The 19,295-nt window shown below is 43.2% G+C and overlaps 1 protein-coding gene across 19 annotated transcripts in view; it reads left to right on the forward strand.

Moving 5' to 3' along the window:
• The window catches only part of LOC122541755 (paired box protein Pax-2-like), a 233,744-nt gene that overhangs the window by 15,357 nt on the left and 199,092 nt on the right, over nucleotides 1–19,295 (forward strand). For 14 of the 19 annotated variants that reach the window (XM_087982644.1, XM_087982649.1, XM_087982651.1 and 11 more), the window contains 4 exons: nucleotides 1,308–1,505; nucleotides 6,575–6,660; nucleotides 13,622–13,714; nucleotides 15,012–15,134. In XM_087982644.1, coding sequence (XP_087838770.1) covers nucleotides 1,308–1,505; nucleotides 6,575–6,660; nucleotides 13,622–13,714; nucleotides 15,012–15,134 — 500 coding nt within the window. The remainder of the gene's footprint in view (nucleotides 1–1,307; nucleotides 1,506–6,574; nucleotides 6,661–13,621; nucleotides 13,715–15,011; nucleotides 15,135–19,295) is intronic. The other 5 variants (XM_087982652.1, XM_087982658.1, XM_087982659.1 and 2 more) reach the window with 1 other exon arrangement.

Raw genomic sequence — 19,295 nt, forward strand, 5'->3', positions numbered from 1 at the left:
TGGTACATTTCCTAATTCGGTGGCGCTATTTGGGAATACACATCCCCGGGAGCGGGTGGGGACAAAGTGGTTTGGCATTACCGTCTCTCGTCTTTGTTTATATAACTCCTGATTAAAAAGTGCCCAGTCCCTGGATTTTTCCGGACACAGGTATTTAGTTTACCCGGGGTGTGTTCAGGCCTTGAAACTTTTTGAATCCCCACTAGGCAGCCACGAACGAGGAGAACCATCACCTGTGTTGAACCTCAGGCACGTTGCCCTGGTCGGCGTGGAGGGTTCCCTGGTTTCGGTCCATTCAGTTCAAATTCATCCCGAGTTAAACCCGCGATCTACATCGTCTTGCTATTTACATTTGACCTCCCTCCCAATTTATAACCCAAACCGTGGAGTGCACAGGGGGGGGGGGGGAGGCGAATGTACCTTTTTCCCCACTTTAATAATGCGGTCAGCTTTTATCAATCTAACCCGCTTCGGTTGCACAACCCTTTACCGTAAAGACGCACAGAAACTGGGAGGTTAGTGCTCGGTGACAGTGGGATAAAGAAGACTTTTTTCTTTGGATTTATTGTTCACTGTAAGGCTTGTGGCTCTCGGTTGCAGATAACGCAGGGGTAATCGTCTTTAGATGAAGGCTCTCAATTTCTACACTGTCCACTCCACTTCAAATTCCTAATGTGAACAGAACATACAAGGGGCAAACAGACTTCAGCAGGGGCACACACACACAGAACCGGGGACAGCCATTCCGATATCCCCCACTCCCCGCTCTTCTTTCCCGTTCCCTCGGATGGAAAAACAGTCCGTAAATCAACCCAGGAACTTCGGCTCCCTTCGCTGCTAAAGGCAACGTGTCAGCGCGGAATAATGGGGCTAATTTTTGATTTTAAATCCTAATCTTTCTAAAATTGATACCCCGTTTGAAGAAGAAAATGTAGCTGCATTAAAGCTTTCAAATCTTTCAGTGAGCTGACTGGTAGAGTAGTTAGAGAGTAGGGAGGACTGTCGCGTAGACAAGTTAATACCTTTGCATACAGACACTGATTTATTTGTGTTCCAGTGTGCCATATTCATTTTATGGGGTTGTAAATAACGAGTGAGGTCGAGTTTTGCTGTCGTTTCCTTAAATTTAATTATATAAGCGATAGAACAATTGTGTAATTAATATCCACGTTTAATGTTGCTGGGCAGGATGTGATATGCAAGTTCTTGTTGATTGCGGGAACGCGGTGCGGGACTGACAGCATTGCTTGCTGAAGTTTTACTTGCCGTATTTTCTTTTCGCTTTTCTGGTTCGTCTACCCTATCAGATACTATGAGACGGGCAGCATCAAGCCCGGGGTCATCGGCGGCTCAAAGCCGAAAGTGGCGACGCCGAAAGTGGTCGATAAAATCGCGGAGTACAAGCGCCAGAACCCCACGATGTTCGCGTGGGAGATCCGGGACCGACTACTGGCCGAGGGGATCTGTGACAATGACACTGTGCCCAGTGTCAGCTCCATCAACAGGTATAGCCTAAACCCGCAGCAGCAGCGCAACACCCCCCCCCCCCCCCCCCAGCCCCCCCGCCACCCCCCAGGTTAACTGTGCAAATCGTCATTTATAATACTGAAAAGGGTCAGGAAATAAGAACGGGAGGGAATGCCTCTGGTGCCAGCGTTATCTCCAGTTATAACGATTAGTCTGGAAAGCAAACCTGTTTCATTTGAGATTTGGAATGGCCTTTGAATTCAAGGATCTGGATTAGTGGTGCTGGAAGAGCACAGCAGTTCAGGCAGCATCCGAGGACAGGCAAAATTCAAGGAAGCGAGGGAAAAATTGACTGAACCGGCCGCCGCTGTAAATGTAGATTTGAGCTGAACAGGACAAAAACAGACATTTGGAAAGACGAGGGCGGGGGGGGGGGGGGGGGGGGGGGGGGAGCGAGAGGCAGGCTTTCTTTATATCAAGAAAAAATTAAACTTTAATTTTGGAAGGATATAAGGCGGAGTGCCTCATTGATATAGGACGGAATGTTCTGTCCAGAGGTTTGAAAAAAAAATCAGTTCCCAACTCAAAGGAGTTCAAGAACAGTATCTGTTTATTCAATACACAAGTGCAGAAATACTAATCTGGAGATACAGGCAATCAGCTAACAAGATTTGTATATCATTCCTGAAACATGGGCTCCTAATGGGAGCGTCGTAAACCTATATCAGAGGCGGCGGTCTCACTTTTGAACTCACCTGGGATCACAGCGAAACAGGCGGCTATATCAATGAAGGGCAGGTGAACAAGACCCGGATGCACTGCCCTTTCTCGCTGTTTAATGTAATCGCAAATTGGTGGAAATGTAAACTATTAGGGAGGCTTTAAAAGGACATTGATTTAAAGATTACAGCCTGGGCGGTGCTGTTCCTCAAACCCCCTGAGTTTTGCAGGAGCGAACAGGAGAGAGAGAGAGAGAGAAAGAGAGCGCCCCTTTCATAACCTCGGAGGAATGGGGTTTGGGGCGGGGGGTGGAGGGGGAGAAATCCGTGTTTTTTTTAGGGAGGGGAAGTAAATTATTTTTTCGCAATAAAATAGGCGGCTTTGGACGATCGGCGTAGGTGAGGGGGAGAGCTGTAATCAGTCAGAGCCCAGGGCAGATTTCCTTGCAAGGAGAGCGAGATTTTTAATTAGAATTCACAGAAGCTGCTTCTCAAACGCGCACTGGATAAGTCAGGTCTATTAATTATTGCTATTAGTTGGACAGGTTGAAAACTTATTGGACAGAGAAACCAAAAAAAAAATCCACTTCAATCCCCTGGACCTTTATTTTTTTTACCGGTGTGCATCGTTGCCACTCTGTTTATTTTCTCTCTCTCTCTCTCTCTCTCCCATTTTGTTAATTTGCCCGAAGCATTATGAAGGTTTGCACAGTCCAGGTTAGCAGTTCTGAACTTTTGGAGGAATGCAAAGCTCTTTACAAGTAAATGGAGCTGGGTTGTTGACTGAATGCGCACTTTGTCTGAAGTTCACTTGAGGTCCAGCTATATGAAACCGCACCTTTCCATCTGCAGTCCTACCTGAAGCACACATGTCGGCACTGACATGCACTGATCATGCTGATCAGACGGACAACTTTTGTTTGTGCATTTTAAAAAAAAATAGCCTATTCCCCAACCTCTTGAAATTCACCCCAGAACAAATCAACCCGCGTCAGCCGCTCAACTCCCTGAAGTATTGAGCCTGGACAGTGAAGAGGCGCATTTACTGACATATGTTAGAAAGCTTCTCCACAGTTATTTTGCGTGCCAGTATCTTCGAGACCATTGCCCGTTACCTTTCCCCGACACTCAGCCTCACTGTGTTAAGTGCCGACCGCGTTCCCTTCCGTGCGATCCGTACCATTAGAATGAGAATTTAAGGGGGAAGAAACCCTCTATATTTCAGGGACACGCGAAGGGGAAAACAAAAGATTTTAGAATTCTTGCTTATGAAACAAAACATTTGCATAGCATTTGTGCAACGCCTCTAATTTATCAACTCCCCAAATAACCATCTTGAAGGGAGCTAAATCACTCGCACATGTTGATTTTTTTTGGGGGGGGGGGGAGGAGGGTGTTTCTGTACGGAAATATCTAGGGCTGATGGAGGTAGAAATTGGAAAGGAGACAAATGAATCCACGCTCTCCAATAGCTCAGATATTTTTCTTGGTGGAGAGAACACGGCAGTATTCGTTAGTGTCTAGAAAGGCATTATATGCACCCATCTTATTCTGTGACCGATAATTACAGGGTGTAATTCGATTAAAGTCAGTTTTGTGTGTGTGTGTGTGTGTAAAGGCTGTCTTGCTGTACCTGGAAGTAGCACTTTTCAGATGTCTAACAGGTGTCTTAAACAGCGATTTCCCGATATTCTAAAGGAAAGGGATTCTTTGAGTTGAGAGTGAGATTTCCCAGGCCAACGTGTCTCCTCTTACCGGCTTGAGTCACTCATCCATCCCAGGACTTTTGTTCTCCCCCCTCCGCCGGTCTGACCTCGCTACCGGTACCAAACATCCAGCCCAGCCCCGCAACATTGACAAAACAGTGCGTTCTGCCCCACTCCCTCCTCTTTATACATTTCCAAACGACTAGAGTGAGATTCCACGATTCAAGGGAGGGAGAGAAAAGTTGAAAAATGAAAGACAGTTCTTGTTTGAAAATAACAACCTGTGATCTTGCGGGTGGAGAGATGAAGAGGCGGCTTTTGGGGAGTGTTTTGGACGACAGATATGAACTGTCCCCGGACTGTTGTCACCAGCGACACCTTTTACCCGATGGTTGGTAGTATTTACATATGGAGCGTTTAAAGGCAGTGTGTTTAACATTAGAGTCTTTAAATAAATGCATGGCAGTGCAATCTCTCGCGAAGGCAATTTGTGTGGATTAATTGCATTACAGCATGTTGGTAAAAGTTTTCGGTTTCAATTAAACTGGAGGGAGAAATCATGTTATCTGCGAGAGCTGATGTTTAGACAAATAAAAGGACGCCAAAAAAATAATTAATAGACAATAGACAATAGGTGCAGGAGTAGGCCATTCTGCCCTTCTAGCCTGCATCACCATTCAATATGATCATGGCTGATCATCCTTAATCAGTATCCTGTTCCTGCATTATCTCCATAACCCTTGATTCCACTATCCTTGAGAATTCTATCCAACTCTTTCTTAAATGAATCCAGAGACTGGGCCTCCACTGCCCTCTGGGGCAGAGCATTCCACACAGCCACCACTCTCTGGGTGAAGAAGTTTCTCCTCATCTCTGTCCTAAATGGTCTACCCCGTATTTCTAAGCTGTGTCCTCTGGTTCGGCACTCGCCCATCAGCGGAAACATGTTTCCTGCCTCCAGAGTGTCCAATTAAGTGTATTCCTCCACCCCCTCCCGCCCCCCCCCCACTACCCCCGTGTTGCTTTTCAGTATCGCCTTTTAATTCAATATACAGCGATTATCTCAGATCATTACATTGGCAAGTCCACTTTGTAGCTAAATGCTGTCTCTGCATGAATTTTTAAAGATTACAACGAGACAAGGTTTCACTCTGTTGTTGCATTGCAGGCAGGAATAAGAATCAAACGGCTGGTGGCCATTAAAAAAAAACCAAACCCTCCTTTCGATGCTTATTGATTCCGACTCAAAGCAATTTTAATATTTCTTCAGGGAATTTTCCGCAACGGCCAACTCATTAATTCGCCCTTCTAAATTGCTTATTCAATATCCAGGACATGGATTCCGAATAAAGTCGCTGAATTTATGTGGCTGGCGCGAGTCAATAGGTCAAATAACAGTTATGGAGGAATTTGGGAATCCAAATCAAATATTGATACATGTTTTTTTTTGATAAGTCCTGTAGCTTTTGTCGTGTAACCCCAAGGACATTACCAGGGATATTGTGGGCGATATTGTGGCCATTAAAATCAATGACTGTTTGATGTATATCGACTGTTTTATATGAACTCCTACCAGGGATCCCAAGTGTTAGAGGTCAAGCAATAACATGGAGGCGGGGGCGGGGTGGTAAGAATTACCTAAAGCGGACTCACTGCTAAAATGCTCCACACAAGTGAAGGGAAAATCGCTGTGATGGCTATGCAGATCTCGAGGGTGATTCCTAAAGGCAGAGTCGGACTGGTGACTTCTGTAGTCAAGACTCCGGGATGGGTTATTCGATTCAAGCTCCCCCCGCTTCCCCCAACACGCACACAGACACTGAAGAACAGGGACAGACCCGTGAATCCTCCCATGGTTGACCAGACCTTGAAGAACATTCGTTCATTCTCGAAGCGTCGCGGCCTTAAAGTGGATACTGAGCACCGGTGCAGTTAGAGATGGGAGATTATCAAACGGAATGAACAAATAGACTGAAAAGAGAAGCAAAAAGGACCATTTGCATTATTTAAACAAAAAAAAAATAACCTATCCCTCCAGCTAATTTGCAGAGCCCAAACTATTTAATTGAGCTGAGGGCGATATCACGAGGACATGTCGAACATTTTAAGTTTTTTTTTGTCTTTTTATCTATTAACCAGAACTGATCCAAAATCTGTGAGAAATAAGCGTTTTTTTTATATAGGCCCTTTGTTGTAAATCTCGTTGCTAGAATAAATCTCTACATAAACGTAGCCTTTTTGAGAAAAAAAATGACTGTGATGCCTCCTGTAGTCGCCTTGCCTTCGCTCAAACGAAAACATTTGCTGGGCGCGGAACGCGCAGACCCCGTTTAAAAAGCCTCGGGAGTGAGCCCCTTTCAAAGTGTCATTAGTACAAACGATGGCAGAACGGCTTGCAAGCAGCATTACAGAACTATTGCATTCCTGTCACAAATAATTTATAGCTTTCCATTTGCATTACTGGCCTTGCAACTAATTCCCAACTTTTCTCCAGCCGCAGATCAATTAAATCACATCCTTTTTCAGCAGGTCTGGGCGCCTCACGCAGCTCTGACTCTAGGAGTTCTGCCTGGGGAGCCCAGGCTGCCTTACGCGCGAGACAACTAGATTAGACGCGACCAGGTAGAATCAGTCGCCCTGATCATTGAGGTGAATTGATGTGATTTCATGGTTTGTTTGCAGGATCATTCGGACCAAAGTGCAGCAGCCTTTTCATCCCTCACCGGATGGACCCGCCACAGCAGTCACTGCACCAGGCCACACAATAGGTAAGAAAGGAAACAGACCTAAAAAGTAGATGATAATCATTTCACACCGATCTAAACGACACATTTCCCTATCACCAACCGGCATTTCTGCTCGACAGTTCATGCTTACCAGCATTTCTGCTGTTGGCTGCATGTGTTTTTTTGTGTGGAATTTTTACAGGCCAACACAGCTTTTGTTGTCCATCCCCTATGAATTGCTTGGTATTTTATAATTTGGAGATGCCGGTGTTGGACTGGGGTGTACAAAATTAAAAATCACACAACACCAGGTTATAGTCCAACAGGTTTAATTGAAAGCACATTTCAAAGAATTATGTACTTGAACAGGTCTCTCGGTTCCAGTAGCTTTCGGAGCGACGCTCCTTCATCAGGTGATAGGAGCGTCGCTCCGAAAGCTAGTGTGCTTCCAATTAAACCTGTTGGACTATAACCTGGTGTTGTGTGATTTTTAACTTGTTATTTTATGGAACAGTTAAACCTTAACCACCTTACGGAGTCACATCTAGACGAGACAAGGTAAGGTTGGCAGCTTACCCTCTCACATTAGTGAACCGGATAAGGTTTAATGACCATTAATGTCATCATCACATTCCAGATTTATCATTTGTAATCAAATTTCAACAGTTACCATGGTGGGATTTGCACCCATGTCCCGAGAGAATTGACCCTGAGCCTCTGGATTCGCAGCATAGTGACATAACCATTACACCACCATCTTCCCCAATTGAAGAAAGCTATCATGGCCTCAGATAAGGTGCAGAGGAGATTAGCTAGACAGGTATTAGGGCTACAGGCCATTAGTTACTTGGAGAGATTAGCGAAGATGGGATTGTTTTCCTTAGAGCTGGAAAGGTTAAAGGGAGATTTAATCGAGATGTTCAAAATATGAAGGATTTTGTTTGAGTCTGTAAGAAGATATTGCTTCCAGAATAAATTGGTAGGCAAAAGAACCAGATGGGAGTTTTTTTTTAAAATGCAGAGAGTTGTCATAAACAAAAGAGGGCACCTTTATATAGCACCTATCACGAGCACAGGATATCCCAAGGTATGATATAGTCAATGAATTATTTCTGAATTGTAGTCATGGTTCTATGTCAGCTTATGCACAGCAAAAATCCAAAACCGCAATGTGACAATGATCACCTAAGCAGTTTTTATCATGTTCATAAATATTAATTCGGACAGGAAGGATACCTCCCCAGCTTTTCTTGAGAGTAGAGCTACAGCATTGTGTTCATTCACCTGAGAAGGCAGGCAGGACCTCAGTTTAGCATTTGCAACAGCACATCCCTCTCTTAGCACCGCACGAGAGTCAGCCTCACTTTTTACACAAATGTTCTGGAATGGGGCTTGAGCCTATGACCCAATGATTTTGAGACAAGAGGGCTGCCAACCGAACCACAGTTAATTTGGGACAGCTGGGCTGAAAAGGCAGAGGAAACAGATTCAAGAGTCACTTTTAAAAGGGATTTGATAGATACCCAAAATTTATAGGAGCTAAGGGGGAATAAGAAACAAGTGCACAGTACAAATGAGGTAATCCATTCAAAAGGACAGAATCGTATTTTGTCTGTCTTATGTAACTCTGCCTTTCACTACTAACATTGATCTGAAAATGCATGTTTTTTAAAGCCATATACATAGGGCAAGAAACTCAACAAGAGCCAGCAATGCTGAATATTTCATAATATAAACTGCAAAAGTATTATGTAAAATGCTACTAATTCTAAAATCCATAGAAATTCAATTCATTTGTGCAAAGAAGATGCATTCAAACCTGTAAAATTGCATTGTTTAAAGTTTTTAAAATCAGCCATTTCATTTTTAATTTTTAAAATTAGAAGCAATCCATTATTGTATTGTGGTCACCGAAATATCAGAGACTTGTAATCCTATAACACAATTTCAAAACATTTCGTTTTCAACAGCTAATCTTGAAGTTCTGTAGTTGTTAAAACATAAGGGCATGTGGAGATCATTTTGCAAGAACAGCAGTGACAGGGATAATCCGTTGAATGTAAAACCTTAGTACTTCTGCAGTTTGTTAAGTAGTAGTCTGGTTTAGCATCTCAGTCAAAGGATGGCACTATTCATCGTGGGGCACCTCCTTCCACACTTTACTGGATCATCAGTTTGGACTGGGGTGGAATTACTACAGGGGTTTACTGGAACCGAGAGACCTGTCCAAGTACATAATTCTTTGAAATTTGCATTACAGGTGGACAGGGTGGTTGAGGCGTTTAGCACGCTCGCCTTCATTGTTCAGAACTTTGAGTATAGACATTGGGACTTCATGTTGAGAACATCGGTGAGGCATCTTCTGGAGTACTGTGTGCAATTCTGGTCACCGCACTTTCGGAAGGATGTTATTAAATTGGAGGGGCTTCAAAAAACATTTCCTGGGATGTTGCAGGAATGGAGGGCCTGAATTATAAGGAGAGACTGGATAGGCTGGGACTTCTTTCGCCGGAGTGTAGGAGATGGAGGGATGAATGTATAGAGATTTATAAAATCATGAGGGGCATAGATTAGGTGAATAGCAAGGGTCTTTTCCCCATTTGGGCGTGCAAAAAACTAGGGGCATGTATTTAAGGTGAGAGGAGAAGGTTTTAAAGACAACATGAAGGGCAACTGTTTTTAACACAAAGAGTAGTTTGCGTGTGGCATGAACTGCCAGAGGAAGTGATGGATGCAGGTACAGCTACAACATTTAAAAGCGTGCTAAACGCCTCAACCACCCTGTCCACCTGTAATGCAAATTTCAAAGAATTATGTACTTGAACAGGTCTCTCAGTTCCAGTAAACCCCTGTAGTAATTCCACCCCAGTCCAAACTGATGATCCAGTAAAGTGTGGAAGGAGGTGCCCCACGATGAATAGTGCCATACTTGGATAAGTACATGAATAGGACAAGTTAGAGGGATATTGGCCAACGCAGACAAGTGAGACTAGTTTAGTTTGGGAACGTGATTAGCATGGACGAGTTGGGCCAAAAGGCCTCTTTCCAAACTGTATGACTCTAAATCTCTCTTTGTAAGTAATAGATTCTTAGTGGGGGTTGGTGTAAACAGTGTTTGAGACAATTTCTCTGGTATCTCTGCTTATTGTTTGGAAAACCTCTATGGATATTACTGGGGCACATGTTGCATTTTGAAGTGGATTGTGTGTCATTGCACTCTAACCAGGAGGTGAGATTATCACCAGGTACATTAAGCTACCAAAAGATCTTCTATATCAATGGAGCATTTTCCATTTCTCATACCTTCTGTCATCTCAATTTAAATTCCCAACTAATTGGTAAACGTTTGGGAGGTTACTTTGCAAATTCACAATTGTTGTGAAGCAATGTCCTTTTTGTATAGTTATTAAATTTTAACACACCCTTCCTGGGGTAGCTTCCAATAAAATATCCAATGAAACCAGGTCTGAGTCGATGCCCCTTTTCTGTTTTTGAAAAAAAAGTAGATATTTATTTGGTTTTGACTGAAATAATGTAATCACATAATCAGCGCATAATGAATATAAAGCCAGGCATTAAGACCCCCATATTGCAATATTAATAGCAGACAATGAAATAAAAAAGAAATGCAGATGCTGGAAATCTGAAACACCATCAGAAGTGACTTCTCTTTTTATAATTGCTGAGTTTCTCCAGCATTTGCAGTTTGCCTTAATTGCAACAATTTGTTTGAGGAGAGAATTTTTAGATCACAAAGCTAGGGACCGTGAAAACTCAGTCCCAGTTCCTCAAAGCTCAGAGGACACTTGCCACAGAGCTCATTGCAAGCACGGCTGTGCAGAAGTTGTGGATATATTGGACAGTTAAACATTCCTCAAGTAGGAGCCTAAATGTTGTGCCAGTGGGCTATCCCACAATTGGAGGCCATCACAGCCAAGCCTGCACCCGTCTGACTCAATGCACAGAGTAAGAACCCTGACTTTGCATTCCTCTTTCAGCCATAGAATGAGAGGATAGACTGTGGGACATCCAACCTGCCTTGTCTGAAGTCAGTTAACTCAGGACAGACCTGATGTCAATGCTGAGACCACGTCCAAGTGACTCAGCTTTGCATTAGGTAGAGAATTCACTTAGTAGGCCTGTGAGAGATGCTTGTACTTTGAGGAGTTCAGAGTCAGCACAGCCATGTATAATGGGAGTTCACTGTCTGGATATGGAGACATTCTCTACAGGTGCAATGAGGACTTGTCAAAGTTGAAGCTGGGGATCCAACTGCTTTCATTTTGGTTTCACAGAAAGTGCTCCTACGAGGAAGCTTTGTAGGTTATCTTGGCCTGGGTGATTGGTGCAATTCTACAGTTACAACATGGTGAGACACCGTGTATGCACTCCCGCATAATGGAGCAGTTACTGATGACAAGATCACATAGATCTAGTTGAACAATACAGGCCTGAAATTGTAGACAGGAGGCTGATTGTCTCCCCTATCAGTCATACTGCTGTTATTAGTCACATTGTACAATGCATTTTATATAGGTTACACATAAATACTTAGATGCACATACATATATATGCACATGTACATATGTATGTGGTACAAACATACGAAGAAGAACAACACAAATTTAACTCATTCGTGGTGAGTGAATGTTTCTTTTTAACTCAGGCATTAGAATACTGTGCTTGTGTAACATTGTTTGCATGTTCACTTGCTGATATTAGCGAATGTCACTTCATACCTTTGATTTGCACAGTACATTTTTAAGACTGAGCCAATCAAATGAGGTTGAGGCTTGTCAGCAGCCTCAGTGGCATTTTGGCATCATTCATTGGGGAGAGGGGTACCCTCAGAGACAATTAGCTGAAGGGACAACATCCTGGCCTATACTGATGTCCCATTGTACCTTGCCTCAGGAGGGATAGGAACACCAGCTAACCCATGTTTTATCCCTTGCCTGGAGCAATAACAAGTAAAACAAATGTCTGTTTAATGGTAGCTCTGTCGCCCAGCCCTTGCTACTGCTGGCGCTAAGCTACATTTGGCCGTTCAAAGTTATCACTGATTCCACTCAGCAGCTCCTGTTCTTGGTGAGGTGTTCTGCAAGATGTGTTCACTACAAGTGACTGTTAGAGGGCATCGGACATAGTAGACAGACAATACTACCATGGAATGATAATATCTGTATGTGGATGTGCTGAAAGAGGGGTGGGCTGATACAGTATCGTGTTCAACCATTTCAATGATATGCACTTGCACTCACTGCCATGCACCAGTTGTGATCCAGATAATTGTTGGCTTTTAATTAATTATTAATAATTTTGTAATTATATTTTTCTCAGCTTCATGACATGCTTTTACACCATTGAGTGTGGTAGCACTCTGTGACATAATTTCAACTTAAGTAAAACCATTGTAGTTGCAACTTTAATCAAGGTGAATTGTGACTGGGACATCTTTCACTGATCAAAGTTTGTGAGAAGATTTGTAGCTCGGGTGCTCGTTGTTGTGGTTCTGTTGCCGAGCTGGGAATTTGTGTTGCAGATGTTTCGTCCCCTGTCTAGGTGACATCCTCAGTGCTTGGGAGCCTCCTGTGAGGCGCTTCTGTGATCTTTCCTCCGGCATTTGTAGTGGTTTGAATCTGTCGCTTCCGGTTGTCAGTTCCAGCTGTCCGTTGCAGTGGCCGGTACATTGGGTCCAGATCGATGTGCTTATTGATTGAATCTGTGGATGAGCGCCATGCCTCTAGGAATTCCCTGGTTGTTCTCTGTTTGGCTTGTCCTATAATAGTAGTGTTGTCCCAGTCGAATTCATGTTGCTTGTCATCTGCGTGTGTGGCTACTAAGGATAGCTGGTCGTATCGTTTCGTGGCTAGATAGCTGGTCGTGTTGTTTCGTGGCCACGAAACGACACGACCAGCTATCCTTAGTAGCCACACACGCAGATGACAAGCAACATGAATTCGACTGGGACAACACTACTATTATAGGACAAGCCAAACAGAGAACAGCCAGGGAATTCCTAGAGGCATGACACTCATCCACAGATTCAATCAATAAGCACATCGATCTGGACCCAATATACCGGCCACTGCAACGGACAGCTGGAACTGACAACCGGAAGCGACAGATTCAAACCACTACAAATGCCGGAGGAAAGATCACAGAAGCGCTTCACAGGAGGCTCCCAAGCACTGAGGATGTCACCTAGACAGGGGACGAAATGTCTGCAACACAAATTCCCAGCTCGGCGAACAGAACCACAACATCTTTCACTGAGCTAGTATGTGAAAATCCTCAAAACAAACCAAAGTTATTCCTTACCAATTTCAATGTGTTTTCAACCAGAGTTTTCTTGAAAAGGAAGTGGTCCATTCTCCAGGTTTCTTCTGTTGACCACCACTCTACTCACTCTCATGAGTTTCTCCATCCTTGACACACTGGCTAATAATGCTGGACCACACTTTCACAGGCATCAGTGACCCTCTGGCACCTCGGGAAGTGAAGTGAGCCAGATGGTTAATTACAATGCTTTCAGCTATGCAGTGCATGTTCACTGCTAATTCATCATAGCCAAATACTTGATCAGTGTTTGGATAATCAATGGGAGACTGGGTCCCCCAACTCGAGATACCCTAGATTTAGCCTCTGATCCTTGATGAGATTTTCGTGTGTGGAGAGAGCCATGAGGCTGAAAAAGGTTAATGGATACGCGTGGCTACATGGATAAGGTGCTGAAGGACCTTTGGAGCTCTTGATACTATGACCATTGAGGGAAAAATGCTTAATCCATAAACGTAGGATTCCTTTAAGAACTGTGCTGCTTTTAACATCCTTATAAGGATCACGACATGCAGTAAATCCAATCATCCCTTTGAAGGCAATAATATAGCATTTGACTCAAGCCAGTTTATTGTCAGAGAGTGAATGTACAGTCTGAAATTAGACACTTCTTTTTTATTTACAACTTTTTATTTTCCCAATTTTGTCTCCCCATTCCCACCAGATATTTCCTCTCACTGGGCTGCAGATCTTTTGGGAACCAGCTGCCCTCCAATACCTTGCTCGAGAGGCCTTTATTCACGTCTGAACCTTGACAGTGAGTATTGGCCAGCTATTCATCCCTGGAAGGTATCACAGCTGATTTTTTAAAAATGGGTTGCAGGATATGGAGGTCTCTGTCTAGGCTTGCATTATTGCCCTTGAGAAAGTGGGAGTGAGCAGCCTTCTTGAATTGATGCTCTCTGTGTGTGGTTTGGATACTCCCTCAGTACCGTTTGGGAGGGAAGTCCAGGATTTTCGAAGAATGGTGAAGGGATGGCAAATTAAATTTCAGTCAGGTTATTAAGGAACCGGGAGGAGAATTTGCAGGTAGTGGTATTCTTATGCATTTGTTCCTTTTGTTCTCAAGGTTGTAGAGATTGTGGGTTTGGGATGTGCACTTGAAAGACCCTTAAATATTTCCTGCTATGCATCTTGTAAATGGTAGATAGGGCAGACATATTGCACTGTTGATGAAGGGAGTGAATGTTTCAGGATGGTTTGTCAAACAAGTAGGATACTATGCCATGGATGTAGTTGAGTTTTTTGAGTGTTACTGGATCTGCACCCATCTAGGAAAGGGGATTGTTCAATCATAATTCTGACTTGTGCCTCCTAGATGGTGGACAAGCTTTGGAAAGTCAGGAGGTGAGTCACTCACCACAGAATTCCCAGACTCTGACCTGCTCCTGCAGCCACAATATTTATGTGGCTGGTCCAGATCAATTTCTGGAACCCCAGGATATCAATGGTGGTAGAATTCAGCAATGTTAATGCTTTTGAAAGTCAAAGGGACAAGGTCAAGTCCTCCATTATTAGAGATAGTCATTACCTAACACTTTGAGCTGTCCAAGTGTTACTTGTCACTTACCAGCCTTATTGTCTAGGTCTTGCTGCTCCATAATCCTGGATCTGAATCCAATCCCGTCTTGATGCAGTATTCACACTGCATGCATTTACTGAAAGAAGTCGCAGGCTGGCAATCTAGAGTGGGGGTCTGGGATGATATTTATCCCCCTCTCTCCTTAACTCGGCAATGTTGAGAAAAATTGAAGCCCTCCAACACTGCCCAATTAACCATCAGTTAGTGCAGACAGGGAGTAGAAGTTGAAAATCTCTGACCTCTTTGAATTATTATTAAATCAGGAAATGCCTTAACACACTTGACAATAGGTGAATTAGATTTGGTTATACTCCATGCTGATTAATCTCTGGCTAAGTGGGTTTTAAGAATGTTGTTCATGACCATTGCAAATGCAGTTAGTTTTGCCCAAGCCGGCTGGTGAGAATAACAGGTTAAGTTGTTGAATGCACTGTGAAACACAACTTTAAATAAAAATATCGATTTCTTTCAGTCCCAAGCACAAACTCTCCGCCTGTGTCCTCAGCATCCAACGATCCCGTGGGATCGTACTCCATCAACGGCATTCTGGGCATTCCACGATCGAATGGCGAGGCCAAGAGGAAACGAGATGAAGGTAAGAGGGAAACACGATCCATCTTTTTGTACTGTCACCTGTAGGGCAGCTAGTGTTTCTGGCACAGTGTCTGCATGCTATCCATCTGCTCTCTAATCATCTTCTAGTTTACATAGGATTTGAGCTGTTGGCTGCAGCAAGGCTGCAGATGGGGTTTGATGTTTTTTATAAAATTTGGTTCTGCAATTGGGTTTGTGTAATGTGATCGGTTAAGGGTGTTATTCATTAAGAGCGCACATTTGGACGTAAGTGCAGGGGCCTTTAGTCCTCGCGATGGAAATTACAAGCTCATGCCACTGTATGGCCTTCCAGTGCTGGGTGGTACTGGCAACTTATACGTTTAAAGAAGTGAATGTTTTCTGTTGGTGTTTTGTGTGGATAGCTTGCACACATTACAGTCAAGAAGGAGTTAAGTGTATTCCCTGCCTTGTGTGGAGATCCGTCCGTTTGGTTGGTGCAGTCTTTGTTTCGATGGAGCATTAAGGAATTATTTCAGTGGTGTTAACCTTTTGGGAGCTCGAAGGTTATGCCAAGTACTGAGCAATTTTTATTTCTGTTGGAATTGAAAAAGGGATTTCTCCTTGACCTTCTAAGTGTGAATTTCATAGAAAATGATCATAAGTTATGTTACATATTTCATTAATCTCATGAATGGCATAAAATTACCCAAGGCAAGTATGGAAGGACAAAATCATCCTGCTCCTAATCACCTTCCAATTATTCCAACTGGAAATGGACATTGGAAGACATGATCAGGCCTGGTGTTGCCCATATTTGATAGCCTGCTGACACTCACTGCCAACACTTACAACACAAAGAATGGGCAGTCGAGTGAGTTATTGGAGGACATTTAGTGTGAGTTAAGCCAACTGCTGAACACAAGCCAGTGCCTTCAATTCAGGAGGAGATTAAAGTTTGCAATTTTGGAAAATTGACATATTTTGTGAACTGTTGGTGTTCTACCCTTGTATTCTCTTGTTAATGGAAAATTCCCTCCTTCAAATTCAGAGTTTAGAGGGAGTCTCATAGTTTCAGGAAATGGTGAGGCCGCTGTTGGTTTCAAAGGGTTAAATCTTCTCCATTACATTTTATTGAGACAAGACTCAGGATTTCTCAAAAAAATGAAGCATCTGACATCACACTTGGATTTGAGAATGGCCTTTGGGGAAAGAGGATGTGATTTAGAGGGCTAAGAAAGACTTGTGGCTGGTATTTACCAGGAAAATGCATGAAATAAAGGAGGGTGTTTGATGTCACATGAAGAAACCTTGTGTGTACTTATTTATGAATGCCATTGCAACCACCCCTGCTATTTTCTCAGGCTGTTGATAGATGTTTTGATCAAAGGTTATTTGCAATGTGTGTCAAAAAGCATGGAAGAAATGTTTTCAGAAACAATAATTTCTGATTTTTATAATTTGATTTATGTATTCTTGTTACATAAGAAAATAATTTTCCTTTTGGGGGCTGTCTTATTTTGAACTAAGTCAATTATGACTTAGACAAAGCTTGTGCTGTATATAAAATATAGACAACCTGATGCTGGTATAAGTGTGTATGGTCTAGCAGGGTTAATCATAATATTAAAACATTACGCATTCTTGCATGTGACAGTGCTGGTACGTTTAAAGTGACAAGGTATTTAAGATAGCTTGATTCTAACAGGGAAGAATATCACACTCACAATCTGATACCTCCCAGTCGGCTAGCAATGTCCATTTTAAACTTTCCACCCAAAACTTTCATTCCCTTCATGGGATTCACCCCTCCCGAACTCTTGTGACCTCCATCAGGCTCTCAAATCATTGGGGGCTTAGAATTTTGTCCATTCTACGCATCCCTGATTTCCACTGATACTTCTTTGAAGGCTGTGCCTTCAACCACTTGTGCCTAAACTCTGGAATTCCCTCCCTGGACCCTTTTTGTTTCTCTCTCCTAATAGTCCTTCCCCAATAGCACTGTTAGAGTACCTACACCACATGTTACATTTCAAGAAACCGCTTGACCACTGCCTTTTCAAGGGCAATTAGAAATAGGCACTTGAAGCTGGTCTTTCCTGTGATACCCACATAGAACATCGAACATTACAGCACAGTACAGGTCCTTAAGCCCTCGATGTTGCGCCGACTTGTGGAACTAATCTGAAGATTATCTGAGTAAAGGAACTACCTGACATTTCATTAAAGAAATTTTTTAAAATCCTTCTCTCCTTCATTAAGGTGCAACTTATATCGGACTTATTTGACCAGGTTATGATTACTCTTCCTAATATTTTAGATGGCTTAATCTCAAATGTTGTTTGATGAAGTACCTCAGGACGCTTGATTATATTAAATGTACTATATAAATGTGAGTTGTTGTTGTTGTAATGGCTTCAGCTACAAGAACCCTGTATCCCCACAATCAGGTATAACATTTGCAGGCTGTTGTTACTGCTGTATTTTGCTAGTCTGACCAGGTTCTGCCCAGTGTAATCATCCTGTTATAGTCAATGTTGGCATCGCTATTCACCTGCCTCATTCAGACTGAGATTTTCTTTGCCTCCAAATGGTGAGGCCTAGTACAAAGTCAGCTGCAATGCTCCCTGCAGTCATTACCTTGTCCTGTAAAGGATGGTAGCTTGGCTAAGATACCAGGGGGAGCAGAATGTGAGAATAAGTGGGGGTGGGGTTGGGTGGGTGGTGAAGAGGTTTGGAGGTAGATGGGGGAGAGGCCAGTTGTTGAGTCATAATGAAGAAAGGATCACAGGAGGAAAGAAACTTCCCAATTTCCTGACAGCGTTGACAGCAGAAGGGGCAAAATCAGGCCTTACCCAATGAAGAGGATAGGTGGGGCAATAAAGGGACTTCGAGGGGAAGGTGGTGGACAACATTGGTGGGGGTAGGGGTGTGTGTGTGTGTTGGGGGGAGGGGTGGAGAGGAGGAAGTAGCTGAAAGGGATAGCTGAGGCGTTCTATTTCAAATAACTGGCTGTGTGGTTCCTTATTCAACAAGCACCTAGGCCACAAAAAAACACAAGCTTTCTTATGCAGATTGTATAATGAATTCCCTGAAGATTCTATTCAGCCTCGTTCCCCCTTCCCCCAGCCCATACCCAACCGAGCGGAACACCGACCAATCAACCTCACCATCACCACCACCCCCGAAAAAAAATAAAAATCTGGCTTCTCTTTCTGTGAAGTTTATTAATTGAGTCAATGAAGTGCCTATTGAACACAACCAGGGGTTCCCACTCATAGGCCTGACCTACACTTTTGTCACTGTTGTCTTATACAATTAATCTTGGATGAAATGATTAAGAAGAGTTAGGATAATTACATGTCAAGATGATGTAGCAAGCCACCCAGGTCAGCCACGGAAAGCACCACTGATGTGTTAAGATGCTTTTACTCCATTTCTAAGAGAGAAGGCAGAAGAAATGATTTTTTTGCCTGGAGCCTTACAGATTATAGACTCACTGCACACAGCACAGCTCTCCATTTTAATTTTATTGAATAAACATTATTATAAGTAGAAAAAAATACAAAAATCAATCAATTCCGACACATTCATACAGTACAACAAATGAGCTGTATATGAGCCTGACGCCGAGGCAGGGTTGAGTGCTATTATATGATTACAGAGCCACTGAACTTTCACATTGCACAGAGAAAATTAAAAAGAGAGAGAGAGAGAGAGAGCGTGGAATTGCAAATAAATGAAAATTAAACCCGAGAGTTTTAAAACTGCCAATAATCAAGCCAAGGGATGCTGTGTGTCTATGAGGCAGAAGACCAGCAGTATTTGGCAGTCAAACTTGTCCTTTTTACAAAGTGGAATCCAGTCAAAATGCCTGTCCTAATCCCTTTCCCTGCTGGATTGAGAGTGTGACTCCAACAAAGCCTCCCCCCCCCCTCTACCCCGCCTAGGAACACTCATTGGTTGGACATTACAAGTTATTAGCAAGAGGTTATGGTGATAGTTACAAGTCTTCCACCAGTACAGGTGGACACTGACACAGGATATCCTGCACCAACGAGTGAACACATCTTCACTTTGGAACACTTCACTTCCCGTGATCTAAAAGCAAGATGGCCACAGATAGAGCAATCGCCACCTGGCAATATGTTTTTGTTTTCTGTTCACAAATACTTTGATTCACCCTGGCTAGGAGGCGTGAGGC

This window comes from Chiloscyllium plagiosum, unplaced genomic scaffold (genome assembly GCF_037043375.1).
Source record: "Chiloscyllium plagiosum isolate Xiang-an unplaced genomic scaffold, Cpla_swu_hap1 HiC_scaffold_43, whole genome shotgun sequence".
NCBI classification, from domain to species: domain Eukaryota; kingdom Metazoa; phylum Chordata; class Chondrichthyes; order Orectolobiformes; family Hemiscylliidae; genus Chiloscyllium; species Chiloscyllium plagiosum.